This window comes from Lolium rigidum, chromosome 1 (assembly GCF_022539505.1).
Source record: "Lolium rigidum isolate FL_2022 chromosome 1, APGP_CSIRO_Lrig_0.1, whole genome shotgun sequence".
NCBI classification, from domain to species: domain Eukaryota; kingdom Viridiplantae; phylum Streptophyta; class Magnoliopsida; order Poales; family Poaceae; genus Lolium; species Lolium rigidum.
In genome coordinates, this window is record NC_061508.1 from 19,489,440 (window position 1) to 19,504,801 (window position 15,362).

The 15,362-nt window shown below is 45.2% G+C and overlaps 1 protein-coding gene across 1 annotated transcript; it reads left to right on the forward strand.

Moving 5' to 3' along the window:
• Positions 1-13,558: 13,558 nt before the first annotated feature.
• On the forward strand, positions 13,559-14,207 carry LOC124668603. Its single transcript, XM_047205717.1, has one exon. It carries the CDS (start codon positions 13,739-13,741, stop codon positions 13,985-13,987), a length of 249 nt encoding a protein of 82 aa, XP_047061673.1. The 5' UTR covers positions 13,559-13,738; the 3' UTR covers positions 13,988-14,207.
• The last annotated feature ends 1,155 nt before the right edge of the window (positions 14,208-15,362 follow it).

A 15,362-nucleotide genomic window follows, 5' to 3' on the forward strand; every position in this document is an offset into this window, starting at 1 on the left:
GGACCGAAGAAGGTCGGCCACAAAGAAAGAGTGGCGCCCCAAGCGAGGGAAAGCCGATGATGATACATCGGCTGGCACAAACATGGTCTTCATTCTTCCAACCGAGTTTAGCGCTCCAAGATTGTATGAAGCACCTGTGGCACAATTAGACTGCGGCCCACGGCCGGTCATCTTTGAGAAGCCAAAGGAAAGAAGTTACAGGCATCTGAAGGCCCTGTACGTGCGAGGCTACATCAATGGGCAGCCTGTCAACAAGATGTTGGTAGACACCGGAGCGGCGAGTCAACATTATGCCATACTCCATGTTACGTCGGTTGGGACGCTCCAGCTCGGATCCGATCAAGACCAACGTAACAGCGAGCGATTTCAACGGCCAAGCATCGACGCGCAAGGTGTTACGAATGTGGATCCGACCGTAGGAAGAAAAGCTGTCCCTACGACGTTCTTTATCGTCGACGACAAAGAGTACCTACGCTGTCCTACTAGGGAGAGATTGGATCCACGCCAATCGTTGCATTCCATCCACGATGCACCAATGCCCGATACGGTGGGATGGAGATGAAGTGGAAGTCGTCCGTGCTGAGATGATTCAGTCGAGGTTTCAACAGCTGGCATGGACATTTGGGAGACATCAGGCCAAGAGCCGCTCTCAGGTATCAATTTGGACGACTGTGAGCGCATCGACGTGACAAAGAACGGGGTTAGGCTGGTCTTATCCACCGGCCTGACCGTGTAACACAAGCAAATGTCGATGGACAAACGTGGCGAGACCGATCCTTGTGATCGGCCCCAAAAAGATGTGTGGAGGGACATCACAAAACCTTCACCGAGAAAGCAATGGGAGGCCGATTCCAGCAATCGGCCAAAATTATCCTCACCATCCATCCTGCCTGGGTTCAACACATGATCCAACAGAGCCGATACCATCAATTCTCTTGACAGAATCGGCTCGGGGGCACATAGAAGGATAAAACACGAGAAAAGCAGTCTCATCCTTTGATGATGGATACTGGAGTATGGGGGCCGATACACAAATCGGCCGAAAATTCAAAAAATTTCAAGCATAGCCGATGTGCAGACATCGACTTAAGAATCAATGGAGCAGGGGGTGGATCTTCCCTTCAAGGACCCCTAGTTCCCGTTGGCTGTCACGTTTTGACTCAGCAACTGTCACTTCCAGGGGAGAGTCTGGAGGGCGTCGAAATGCGAGGACGTTCTCACCAGGAAGTTGCTGCAGACTCGCCAAAGATAATGAGCCGATCTAATCAACAAGGCGCAAGGATTGAGCCGAAGAAGCTCGGGGGCGGTTGCCCTAAAGGATCCTTTGCTACGGGAAGCCGATTTTGTTGATTCGGTGACAAGCCCGGGGCTCTGTCGTGGACACCCGCCTGAAGGCTGGTAGATGGGCTGGTTAGAGTCATGATCAGGATCAACGATCCTTTTGGGGTGTGTCATGATGCGAGCCGATGCACGGTTGTCGACCTTAGTACAAGTGCGCAAAGTTGCCAAGTCGCCAGTTCAGCAGTACTATCAAAGGAATGTTGGCATGCAAATCAGCCGTGACCATGGAGCTGTGGGTAATCATCCACCGTATCGACTATCAACGGAAGAAAGGTGATCGAGTCGGTGGCCCCGCGGGATAGCTCTTTTGGACGTGATTGAGCCCGCCCCGAAATATCAATGATCTGGGGAACCGATTTGTTGGAATCGGTAGATGCGGCACCACAGTTGGAAGCTGGTGATGGTCCATGCTTTATCCTCGCCTTGGCTAAGGCTCGGGGGGCAGCTCGCCCTCGAAAGTTTAGCCGATTTTGTCGAAATCGGCTCACTCTTCATAACAGCTCGTTCGAAAGACAGTGGATTGTTGCAGAAGGAAGCTGCCGGGGCTGAACGAGCGGAATTCGGAGAGGATGATGCGGCAGAAGAATGTCTGAAATTTAAAAGTTAATAAGGAGACCGGACATTATTTCAGGAGTTTTGCCGCTAGGTTTAACATGCCATCTGGAGAGATCTGCATTTGCAAGTCCTAGGATTTGCGCGATTATGGCTTGGCCTTGTTCGACGAGGAGTTTGGGTCCGGGTGGGTCCATCTCGAAATTTATCGTGAGAAACCGACACGCTGCCGTCGGCTTATTGGGCATTGACCAGATTGACGATCGGCGGGAATCGATCTGAAGGACAATCGGCTAAATTATCTTAGAAGAAATCGGCAAAAATCGAATTGGGGAATTTCTTCATTGATGTACCAGATTTCTTACACCAAAGAGCTGATTGCTCTCAAAGGGAGTGCTAAGGGGATACATTGCCCCAACTATCGCTGCGATCCTAGCTAGGGGTCCTATCTACGGGCTGTCACAGCCCTCATCATCGCCTTCATCGCCGCCGTCGGAGCTGCTCCCGGCCGGCTCGTCGTCGCTGCTCCAGCGGCTGCCGTTAGGACCTTCGTTGTCCTCATCCTCCTCGTCGTCGTCGTCGCCGTCGCTGTCGAAGTCACTCAGATTCCCCGGCCAGGGGCAATGGCGCTTGGCAGGCGGCTCGTCGGGGAGGCTGTCGTCGTCATCTTCCTCCTCTTCCTCCTCCTTCACCTCTTCGGAGGTGGTGAAGTCTGCCCAGGAGAAGCGATCGTCATCGCTCTCCTCCTCCGGTTCCCCGTCAGCAAGGAAGCGGAGGTCGCTCTCCCGTCGGTCGGGGATTTGTCGTCCTCGGACCGGACGGAGGAGTTGTGGTCCTCTTTGTCCCACGCCGTTGGGCGCGAGGATGTCGTACGCCGCTGCGTACCCCACGAGGGCGTCGACTCCCGGATGGGAGAGGACACGTGGGAAAGATCCGATGAAGAAGAAGAGGAAGAGGAAGAAGGCATGGTTGCGAGAGGAGGGTTTTTGGAGTGCTAATGCGGAAGGGGTGAAGAGGAGAACTGTTCGATGCGGTTAAATAAAAGGAGATGGGGGTTTTTAATTTTCGAGCAGTTGTCGAGGACATGGTGCCAAAGCTGTCAAATCGTGCAGAGAAGTGGGGAAGGCAAGTCGTCATGATGAAACATACTGCGACGGTTCTGCTCTGCCACGACATGACCCTTCGAAGGAAAAACGAGTGGTTTTGAAATTATCATTACCAAAACCAGGGGGCATGTGTTATCACCGGATTTTGGCTAAATCGGGAGGTGGGCCGCGATCGGGATGGGCTTGGAAGATTACACGTGGAGGATCTGCGAAGCGGCCCTGTTCGGTGGAGTTGGGCCAGATTGCCCATGTATCTTTAATTATAGTAGATTGTATCTAGATTAAAAGTTAGAGTTTATCTCGTGCACGGTTTAGTGCACGCCCACATTAGAAAGTCCGCTTGGACTATAAATATGTATCTAGGGTTTATGGAATAAACAACAACCAACGTTCAACCACAAACAAATCTCGGCGCATCGCCAACCCCTTCGTCTCGAGGGTTTCTACCGGTAAGCATCATGCTGCCTAGATCGCATCTTGCGATCTAGAGCAGACTAGCCTTGCCTACGTTGTTCATGCGTTGCTCGTATTGAAGCATTTTTGATGGCGAGCAACGTAGTTATCTTAGACATGTTAGGGTTAGCATTGTTCTTCATATTACATGCTTTCGTAGTGCAACCCTTGCATGTCTAGCCGCCCTACACCTATCTTAGGTGTAGGGCGGCACCCGCTTGATCATAGTCTAGTAGATCCGATCCGTTACGATTGCTCCTTGTTCTACAAGGATTAGTTTAATATACTGCAATAGTTAGGCCTTACAAAGGGGGAGGATCCAGCGGCACGTAGGGTGTCGTTCGTTGGCCCTAAGCGAGGATGTTCCGAGGATCAACCTCGTGTTGGTTTTTAGGCCTTGTTTAGGATCGGCTTACGATCACCGTGCGTGGCCGCGAGGCCCAACTCGGAGTAGGACGATCCGATTATGCGGTGAAAACCCCACATCGTCGTAGATCTCATTAGCTTTACCTTGATCAAGCGGGACCACCATATATTCGGACACCTCGTCTGAATCATGGGTGGATCGGCTCTTTGAGCCGATTCACGAGATAACCCGAGAGCCGATCGAGGCTCGTATTTAACGTTTACGTGTGTGCCCCGCAGGAAACTAAGCGAGGCATCATCCACACCTTCCCGACCGGGTATAGGTCAGGTGGCACGCCCTTGTGATAAACATCGGTGCGTGCGACCAGGAGGCTTTGCGGGCCGTCGCTCTGAGGGACTGGGGCCAGCCGCAGCCCTAGTTGTTCCCGGCTCTACGGTGTTGCCCGTCTCTGCCCGCCAGTGGGTTTCTGACGTCAACAATTACGCACCATACTTAATGCAATTGTCTGTTGCTTTGCAACTTAATACTGGAGGGGGTTCGGATGATAACCTGAAGGTGGACTTTTTAGGCATAGATGCAGTTGGATGGCGGTCTATGTACTTTGTCGTAATGCCCAATTAAATCTCACTATACTTATCATGTCATGTATGTGCATTGTTATGCCCTCTCTATTTGTCAATTGCCCGACTGTAATTTGTTCACCCAACATGCTTTTATCTTATGGGAGAGACACCTCTAGTGAGCTGTGGACCCGGTCCATTCTTTTATCTTGAAATACAAATCTCGTTGCAATACTTGTTTCTTACTGTTTTCTCTCGCAAACAATCATCTTCCACACAATACGGTTAACCCTTTGTTACAGCAAGCCGGTGAGATTGACAACCTCACTTGTTTCGTTGGGGCAAAGTACTTTGGTTGTGTTGTGCGGGTTCCACGTTGGCGCCGGAATCTCACGGTGTTGCGCCGCACTACATCCCGCCGCCATCAACCTTCAACGTGCTTCTTGACTCCTCCTGGTTCGATTAAACCTTGGTTTCTTACGAGGGAAACTTGCCGCTGTGCGCATCACACCTTCCTCTTGGGGTTCCCAACGGACGTGTCAACTACACGCATCAAGCAAATTTACCGGCGCCGTTGCCGGGGAGATCAAGACACGCTGCAAGGGAGTCTCCACTTCCCAATCTCTTTACTTTGTTTTTGTCTTGCTTTATTTTATTTACTACTTTGTTTGCTGCATTATATCAAAACACAAAAAAATTAGTTGCTAGCTTTACTTTATTTCTTGTCTTGCACTCTATATCAAAAACACAAAAAAATTAGTTTACTTGCATTTACTTTATCTAGTTTGCTTTATTTACTATTGCTAAAATGGCCAACCCTGAAAATACTAAGTTGTGTGACTTCACAAGCACAAATAATAATGATTTCTTATGCACACCTATTGCTCCACACTGCTACTACGGCAGAATTCTTTGAAATTAAACACCTTTACTTAATCTTGTCATGCAGAGAGCAATTTTACGGTGTTAGTTACGATGATGCTGCTTGCCCATCTCAATAATTTTGTTGAACTATGTGAAATGCAAAAATATAAAGATGTAGATGGTGACATTATAAAATTAAAATTGTTTCCTTTCTCATTAAGAGGAAGAGCTAAAGATTGGTTGCTATCTCTGCCTAAGAATAGTATTGATTCCTGGACTAAATGCAAGGATGCTTTTATTGGTAGATATTATCCCCCTGCTAAAATTATATCTTTGAGGAGTAGCATAATGAATTTTAAACAATTGGATAATGAACATGTTGCTCAAGCTTGGGAAAGAATGAAATCTCTGGTTAAAAATTGCCCAACCCATGGAGTGACTACTTGGATGATCATCCAAACCTTCTATGCGGGACTAAATTTTTCTTCGCGGAATTTATTGGATTCAGCTGCTTTGGAGGTACCTTTATGTCCATCACTCTTGGTGAAGCAACAAAGCTCCTTGATAATATGATGGTTAATTACTCTGAATGGCACACGGAAAGAGCTCCACAAGGTAAGAAGGTAAGATTCGTTGAAGAAATCCTCTTCCTTGAATGATAAGGTTGATGCTATTATGTCTATGCTTGTGAATGATAGGACTAATGTTGATCCTAATAATGTTCCATTAGCTTCATTGGTTGCCCAAGAAGAACATGTTGATGTAAACTTCATTAAAAATAATAATTTCAACAACAATGCTTATCGGAACAATTCTAGTAATAACTATAGGCCATATCCTTATAATAATGGTAACGGTTATGCTAATTCTTATGGGAATTCTTACAACAATAATAGGAATACACCCCCTGGACTTGAAGCTATGCTTAAAGAATTTATTAGTACACAAGCTGCCTTTAACAAATCTGTTGAGGAAAAGCTCAATAAAATTGATATTCTTGTTTCTAGAGTTGATAGTCTTGCCTCTGATGTTGATCTTTTGAAATCGAAAGTTATGCCTAATAGGGATATTGAAAATAAAATTGTTACTACAGCAAATGCCATCCAAGTTAGAATTAATGAGAATATAAGATTAATGGCTGAGCTAGCGTGCTAGGTGGGATAGATAAGAAAATGAAAAACTAGCTAAAAAGGAAAATGTAGCTAAAGTTTGGACTATTACCACCACTAGCAATGCTAATGATTCATATGTTGCTGCACCTCCTACTATCAATGGTAAAATAATTGGTGTTGGCAATGCTTCTACTCCTAGTGCAAAGCGCGCAAAATTACTGAAGCTGCTAAAGCTGTTAAACCGCTTGTGATAAAAGCTGCTGAAATTTTTTCCAACCTTGGGGATGATAATCCCATTGCTTTAGATTGTAATGATTTAGATTTTGATGATTGCTACATCTCTGAAGTTATAAAGTTCTTGCAAAAACTTGCTAAGAGTCCCAATGCTAGTGCTATAAATTTGGCTTTCACAAAACATATTACAAATGCTCTCATAAAAGCTAGAGAAGAGAAACTAAAACTTGAAACTTCTATTCCTAGAAAGCTAGAGGATGGTTGGGAGCCCATCATTAAAATGAGAGTCAAAGATTTTGATTGTAATGCTTTATGTGATCTTGGTGCAAGTATTTACTGTTATGCCTAAAAAAGTCTATGATATGCTTGACTTGCCACCATTGAAAAATTGTTATTTGGATGTTAATCTCGTTGATAATGCTAAAAAGAAACCTTTGGGGAGAGTTGATAATGTTCATATTATGGTTAACAATAACCTTGTCCCCGTTGATTTTGTTGTCTTGGATATTGAATGCAATGCATCTTGCCCCATTATATTGGGAAGACCTTTTCTTCGAACCGTTGGTGCTACTATTGATATGAAGGAAGGTAATATTAAATATCAATTTCCTCTCAAGAAAGGTATGGAACACTTCCCTAGAAAGAGAATGAAGTTACCTTATGATTCTATTATTAGAACAAATTATGATGTTGATGCTTCATCTCTCGATGTTACTTGATATACACTTTACGCGCCTAGGCTGAAGGCGTTAAAGAAAGCGCTTATGGGAGACAACCCATGTTTTTACTCCGAGTATTTTTGTTTTATATTTGTGTCTTGGAAGTTGTTTACTACTGTAGCAACCTCTCCTTATCTTAGTTTTATGTTTTGTTGTGCCAAGTAAAGTCTTTGATAGAAAAGTAAGTACTAGATTTGGATTACTGCGCAGTTCCGGATTTCTTTCCTTGTCACGAATCTGGGTCTATCTCCCTGTAGGTAGCTCGAGAAAATTAAGCCAATTTACGAGCATGATCCTCGAGATATGTACGCAACTTTCATTCAATTTGAGCATTTTCGTTTGAGCAAGTCTGGTGGCCTAATAAAATCCATCTTTACGGACTGATTCTGTTTTGACAGATTCTGTCTTTTATTTCGCATTGCCTCTTTTGCTATGTTGGATGAATTTCTTTGATCCATTAATGTCCAGTAGCTTTATGCAATGTCCAGAAGTGTTAAGAATGATTGTGTCACCTCTGAACATGTGAATTTTTATTATGCACTAACCCTCTAATGAGTTGTTTCGAGTTTGGTGTGGAGGAAGTTTTCAAGGATCAAGAGAGGAGTATGATGCAATATGATCAAGGAGAGTGAAAGCTCTAAGCTTGGGGATGCCCGGTGGTTCACCCCTGCATATTCTAAGAAGACTCAAGCGTCTAAGCTTGGGGATGCCCAAGGCATCCCCTTCTTCATCGACAACATTATCAGGTTCCTCCCCTGAAACTATATTTTTATTCAGTCACATCTTATGTACTTTGCTTGGAGCGTCGGTTTGTTTTTGTTTTTTGTTTTGTTTGAATAAAATGGATCCTAGCATTCACTTTATGGGAGAGAGACACGCTCCGCTGTAGCATATGGACAAATATGTCCTTAGGCTCTACTCATAGTATTCATGGCGAAGTTTCTTCTTCGTTAAATTGTTATATGGTTGGAATTGGAAAATGCTACATGTAGTAACTCTAAAATGTCTTGGATAATTTGATACTTGGCAATTGTTGTGCTCATGTTTAAGCTCTTGCATCATATACTTTGCACCCATTAATGAAGAAATACTTAGAGCTTGCTAATTTGGTTTGCATATTTGGTTTCTCTAGAGTCTAGATAACATCTAGTATTGAGTTTTGAACAACAAGGAAGACGGTATGGAGTCTTATAATGTTTACCATATGTCTTTTATGTGAGTTTTTGCTGTACCGTTCATCCTTGTGTTTGTTTCAAATAACCTTGCTAGCCTAAACCTTGTATCGAGAGGGAATACTTCTCATGCATCCAAAATACTTGAGCCAACCACTATGCCATTTGTGTCCACCATACCTACCTACTACATGGTATTTATCCGCCATTCCAAAGTAAATTGCTTGAGTGCTACCTTTAAAATTCCATCATTCACCTTTGCAATATATAGCTCATGGGACAAATAGCTTAAAAACTATTGTGGTATTGAATATGTACTTATGCACTTTATCTCTTATTAAGTTGCTTGTTGTGCGATAACCATGTTTACGGGACGCCATCAACTATTCTTTGTTGAATATCATGTGAGTTGCTATGCATGTCCGTCTTGTACGAAGTAAGAGAGATCTACCACCTTCATGGTTGGAGCATGCATATTGTTAGAGAAGAACATTGGGCCGCTAACTAAAGCCATGATTCATGGTGGAAGTTTCAGTTTTGGACATATATCCTCAATCTCATATGAGAATAATAATTGTTGCCACATGCTTATGCATTAAAGAGGAGTCCATTATACTGTTGTCCATGTTGTCCCGGTATGGATGTCTAAGTTGAGAATAATCAAAAGCGAGAAATCCAAAATGCGAGCTTTCTCCTTAGACCTTTATACGAGCGGCATGGAGGTACCCCATTGTGACACTTGGTTAAAACATGTGCATTGCAAAGATCACGGTAGTCCAAGTTAATTAGGACAAGGTGCGGGCACTATTAGTATACTATGCATGAGGCTTGCAACTTGTAAGATATAATGTACATAACTCATATGCTTTATTACTACCGTTGACAAAATTGTTTCATGTTTTCAAAATAAAAGCTCTAGCACAAATATAGCAATCGATGCTTTCCTCTTTGAAGGACCATTCTCTTTACTTTTATGTTGAGTCAGTTCACCTATCTCTCTCCACCTCAAGAAGCAAACACTTGTGTGAGCTAGTGCATTGATTCCTACATACTTGCATATTGTACTTGTTATATTACTCTATGTTGACAATTATCCATGAGATATACATGTTACAAGTTGAAAGCAACCGCTGAAACTTAATCTTCCTTTGTGTTGCTTCAATACCTTTACTTTGATTTATTGCTTTATGAGTTAACTCTTATGCAAGACTTATTAATACTTGTCTTGAAGTACTATTCATGAAAAGTCTTTGCTTTATGATTCACTTGTTTACTCATGTCATTACCATTGTTTTGATCGCTGCATTCACTACATATGTTTACAAATAGTATGATCAAGGTTATGATGGCATATCACTTAGAAATTATCTTTGTTATCGTTTTACCTTTCGGGACGAGCGAGAACTAAGCAGGGGATGCTTGATACGTCTCCGACGTATCGATAATTTCTTATGTTCTATGCCATATTATTGATGATACCTACATGTTTTATGCACACTTTATGTCATATTCGTGCATTTTACGGAACTAACCTATTAACAAGATGCTCAGAAGTGCCGAGTTCTTTGTTTCTACGCTGTTTTTGGTTTCAGAAATCCTAGTAACGAAATATTCTCGGAATTGGACGAAACGAAGACCCGGGGGCCTATTTTGCCACGAAGCTTCCGAGAAGACCGAAGAGCATGCGAAGTGGGGCCACGAGGTGGCCGACACCACAGGGCGGCGCGGCCAAGGGGGCCGCGCCGCCCTATGGTGTGGGCCCCTCGTCGGCCCCCGACTCGCCCTTCCGCCTACTTAAAGCCTCCGTCGCGAAACCCCGATGCGAAAAACCACGATACGGAAAACCTTGCGAGACGCCGCCGCCGCCGATCCCATCTCGGGGGATTACGGAGATCTCCTCCGGCACCCTGCCGGAGAGGGATTCATCTCCCGGAGGACTCTACACCGCCATGGTCGCCTCACGGAGTGATGAGTGAGTAGTTCACCCCTGGACTATGGGTCCATAGCGGTAGCTAGATGGTTGTCTTCTCCTCATTGTGCTTCATTGTTGGATCTTGTGAGCTGCCTAACATGATCAAGATCATCTATACTGTAATACTCTATGTTGTGTTTGTCGGGATCCGATGGATAGAGAATACCATGTTATGTTAATTATCAAGTTATTACATATGTGTTGTTTATGATCTTGCATGCTCTCCGTTACTAGTAGAGGCTCTGGCCAAGTTTTTGCTCTTAACTCCAAGAGGGAGTATTTATGCTCGATAGTGGGTTCATGCTGCATTGACACACAGGACGGTGACGAGAAAGTTCTAAGGTTGTGTTGTCTTGTTGCCACTAGGGATAAAACATTGGCGCTATGTCAGAGGATGTAGTTGTTGATTACATTACGCACCATACTTAATGCAATTGTCATGTTGCTTTGCAACTTAATCTTGGAGGGGTTCGGACGATAACCTGAAGGTGGACTTTTTAGGCATAGATGCGGTTGGATGGCGGTCTATGTACTTTGTCGTAATGCCCAATTAAATCTCACTATACTTATCATGTCATGTATGTGCATTGTTATGCCCTCTCTATTTGTCAATTGCCCGACTGTAATTTGTTCACCCAACATGCTTTTATCTTATGGGAGAGACACCTCTAGTGAAGCTGTGGACCCCGGTCCATTCTTTTAATGCTTGAAATACAAATCTGTTTGCAATACTTGTTTTTCTTGTTTTCTCTGCAAACAATCATCTTCCACACAATACGGTTAACCCTTTGTTACGACAAGCGGTGAGATTGACAACCTCACTTTGTTTCGTTGGGGCAAAGTACTTTGGTTGTGTTGTGCGAGGTTCCACGTTGGCGCCGGAATCTACGGTGTTGCGCCGCACTACATCCCGCCGCCATCAACCTTCAACGTGCTTCTTGACTCCTACTGGTTCGATTAAACCTTGGTTTCTTACTGAGGGAAACTTGCCGCTGTGCGCATCACACCTTCCTCTTGGGGTTCCCAACGGACGTGTCAACTACACGCATCACGCATCGGAGCTCCATGCGTCATTGGGTTACTCGTAGGTGCGGCGGAGACACGGTTGGTGCATAGTAGGTTCTCTCGTCTCTCCCTTCTCGTTCTTCTGGTTAATTTGTCATGTCATGTCGGTGCTTGGGTTGTTCTTCGAGATACCGGGAGGTTCCTACCAGTGGTGAGTTCGTCGCGGCAGTAGGGCCGGTGGTCGTCTTAGCTACGGTGGCTGGGAAAGCCCCCAGGCCGGTCCGCACCCAGATAGGGTAAGGTCGACGTCGTGGACCTGGGTGGATATGGTGGCGGTCAACAGGTTGTTGCCGCATTTTGCCTGCTTTGGGGGCGCTCCTCTGCCGGTAGTCACTGCCCAGCTCAAGCATGGTTGGGTGGATTTGAAAGGATGCGCCTTTCCATTCCCTTTCTGTTGGTTGGCCCTGGTAGTTGTTTGGAAGAGGCGAGTTCTTGGATGCTGAGGCGGTGGCCCAAAAATGTGAGGCTACGCGCTACCTCGGTGACCGGCGGCGTTGCGGTGGTGGTGGCTCTTAGTTCGGGTATGTTTTCGGCGAGGAGAAGGTGGGGGATCCTGGAGTTGTCGTTGCCGTGGCAGTGGTGACTCCAAGATGGCGTCCCGGAGGTCAGCTTTGGAGGCAGTAGGCGGTCTGTGGTACTATGGTGTGGCGCGGTGTGGCACGAAAATGATTTCGGGCGAAAGTTAAATGCTTTGGAGCCAACGGCGATGACGCATGTGGGTGCCGTGACCCTCTTGGTCTTGTTATGGTCAATTTCGCCACATCAGAGCATTGGCTGAAAACCTTTGACCATATCTTTCTAGACGAGGGCGACGTGTCGCGTCGTCACCTACTTAGGGACATCATCGTGGAGCTCCGGTATCTTTCGGTCCCTTGTTTGTTTCCTTCATCGGACAAGCTCAGACCCTTCCTTGAAACCGAATTGGCTCTAGTGTGGTATGATATGGGAGGTCTCCAATATAGTACATGTGACCTATAGTTGCAACCGCTCTCGGTACTTGTTGTTGGCTAACAATATCTACACTCAACGGTCTAGATCGTGAGGGCGGACGGCCCTCTCCAACAACAGTTTGATGAAACTAGTGCGCTTATGTCCGATGGTTTTCTAAGGAGGCGCAGTTTCACCCTAGTCGGTAGTCTTGGGTGTCTTTTGGACGGTGACTACTGCCGTTGTTTTATCTTTTGGTATGCATTGTAACATGACTTCCTCGCCATTTTGTATTGGTTTGGCAATATGGATTCATCTATATAGCGAGACAAAAGCATAGTTTGATGAAATTATCACACTAGTGGGATTACTTGATCCCAATTTAGAAGTAGTGGAAATAAATTGTATTTAATAGACAACTTTTGGAAGTTTTTTGATAATACTTTGATGGAATAGTTTTTTGAAATAGTTTTTTGATGAAATAGTTTTTTGACCCTAACTTTTGGAAGTTAGGATTAGTGGTGTATTTAGCTCTTCGAAAAACACACATTATGTATGTTTGAAAAGTTTTTGGGTCGGCCACAGGATGTCCACCCCCATTGCTCAGTCTTCTTCTCGGTCCAGGGAAGCAACGGAAAGCAGACGATACAATAATCGCGTATCTAAGTCGCTGCAAGTCTATCTCAGCGGATAAGCACGATGAGTCTTGGACTCACCGGGAAAGAGCCGGGACTTTATCACCGGTTCCATCGAGTCCCACAAAAGCCATCGCCCATGTCAACAGCGGCAACGGCGGTCGATGCTGCCTTGGCACTCCGAACGTTGCTTGACCGTCCGACCGTTGAACCACCATCAGCGTCGTGCCCCCTTTCCGGTGAGCTGCCATACTTTTCATAGAGAGCAACTTTCCTTTTTTCTTGCTATTTCGGAAATCCAGTGCACGTGCTTGCTTCATATGGAAGAAGGGCTGAATTTCTGGACGAGACCACGCACCGCGCCACGTTAACTTCGTACTAAGTCCAGAGAGGTCACCAGCAGTTGAGCGGCAAGACGTCTCACGGCCAACTCATCAGTTCGATCTATCTTTTTCCTTGGTCAGCGCGCGGCTCCTTCTCCAAGTTTAAACCCGAGACCAGCACGCACAAGCACAGCCGCGACACTACAAATTACCCCTCTTGTATCCAGTCCATCACACAACAGCAAGCAGCAGACTTGTATCCAGTTCGATCAACAAGCAGCAGCTAGCAGAAGCAGGGAGTCGTCCTATCTAGGTGACCTTTACTGAATCAAATCCATGGACATGGAGAAGTTCTTGACATCGCTCGTCCTCTGCGAGGCTCCCCTGGACGGCTATGGCACCTCGGTGCTCACCGCCGGCGCGATCAAGCAGCTGGTCTCCGACGGCGTGACGAAGCCGGGTCCTCTCAAGGAGGACGCCGAGAAGGAGCAGGGGTTCTCCGGCAAATCGACGCAGCAGCGGCGTGCCAGGTTCGAGCTGGTGTTCGACGGCCTCAACTGCTTCGACTCCGTTGTCATGCACTGATTAATCAGGAACGTCTGTGCAACTGAATACATTTGTCGATTTTCGCCCGTACGCGCAACTGTGGATCAAAGTGATCTTTTTTTTAGGGGGTGGATCAAACTGATGTTGAAAAAATCCATCAACGTGCTCCTGGTGACTATTCATTTCATTCTAGTAGAGTAACGTTCTATCTACAGTACATGATTAAGCTTCAATACAAACAGAAGGATTTTTAAACTGACACGTACTCTCACCATTCTACGAAGTTTGTCCGAGATTTATCAAAATTTAGATGCATCGTCAACCTTAATGGGATGGAGGAAGTACTATACCAGTTTTCTCCAGAAACTGTGAAAACATACTGTAATAAATATATCTGTATATGGCTTCGTAGGGAAATATATACTCTCCAATCTATAAAAACTTTTATTTTTAAAATTATAAGAGGGAGCATCATTTTTGGTGTGAAAAATTAGTAGAGACTAGAGAACAGTGCACTAGCTAAGGTAGAATAAAAGCGCAGAGGCACGGCCGCTTGGTCAGACCTAGTCATATATGCGTCATGTGTGTACTGTTGTGAATTTCAGTAAGTAAATACTACACCAACCTTCACTTCATGAGACTGGTGCTTCCACTCTATAAAAGTGATACTTACATTCATTTGTGTGGTATGTTACAACACAAATATTCGGCAAATGGGCAAGCAAAAAAATATAACAATAGTAGAAGAGATGCACGAACATGTTGGGAATCCGAGACATCGGGAGGGAAGAAATCCCTGGAGGATGAATCCAGTGTCCTAGATTCTGACTATCCAGTCTAAGAAATCCGCATTTGCACTATGCTCCAACAGGTTCTCGTAGGGTATCTTCTTTTGATCGGACGAACACTGAACCCAGCGGCAACATGTAGCAGGAGAGTATTCGCTGACGAGTTAAATTTTCACCATGTGACATATAAGTTTCTGATTGTCAGTGGAACGCGGATTATTTAGTATGTGCCTTAGATCAACACGTAACTACTGGTCTAAAATGCGTGGGGATTAGTAGCACTTTGTTGAAATCTGGTTCGATTCGTCTCAGGAAACGGGCATATACTCAAGGCCAAGGTGGCTACCACGTCACTTCGGTAAGGTGGGGCATACTGTCATATGATGTTTTTTTGAGATAACTATCATATGATGTCGAGCCCTATCCTAGCACTGTGGTGCGATTACTCCACGTCAACAAGGCTGGCGGAGAGGACTGGTCACTTCTGGGCCAAAGGCATAAATATTTCCTGAGTAGTTTTCTCAATTTGCGGTTAAGCATATTCGCTACGCTTTTTCCCATGAGTAACCCCTGTCACGAGCACTTCACTATTATCGAACTTAATCTTCAGCCGTGGTTGATTTTTC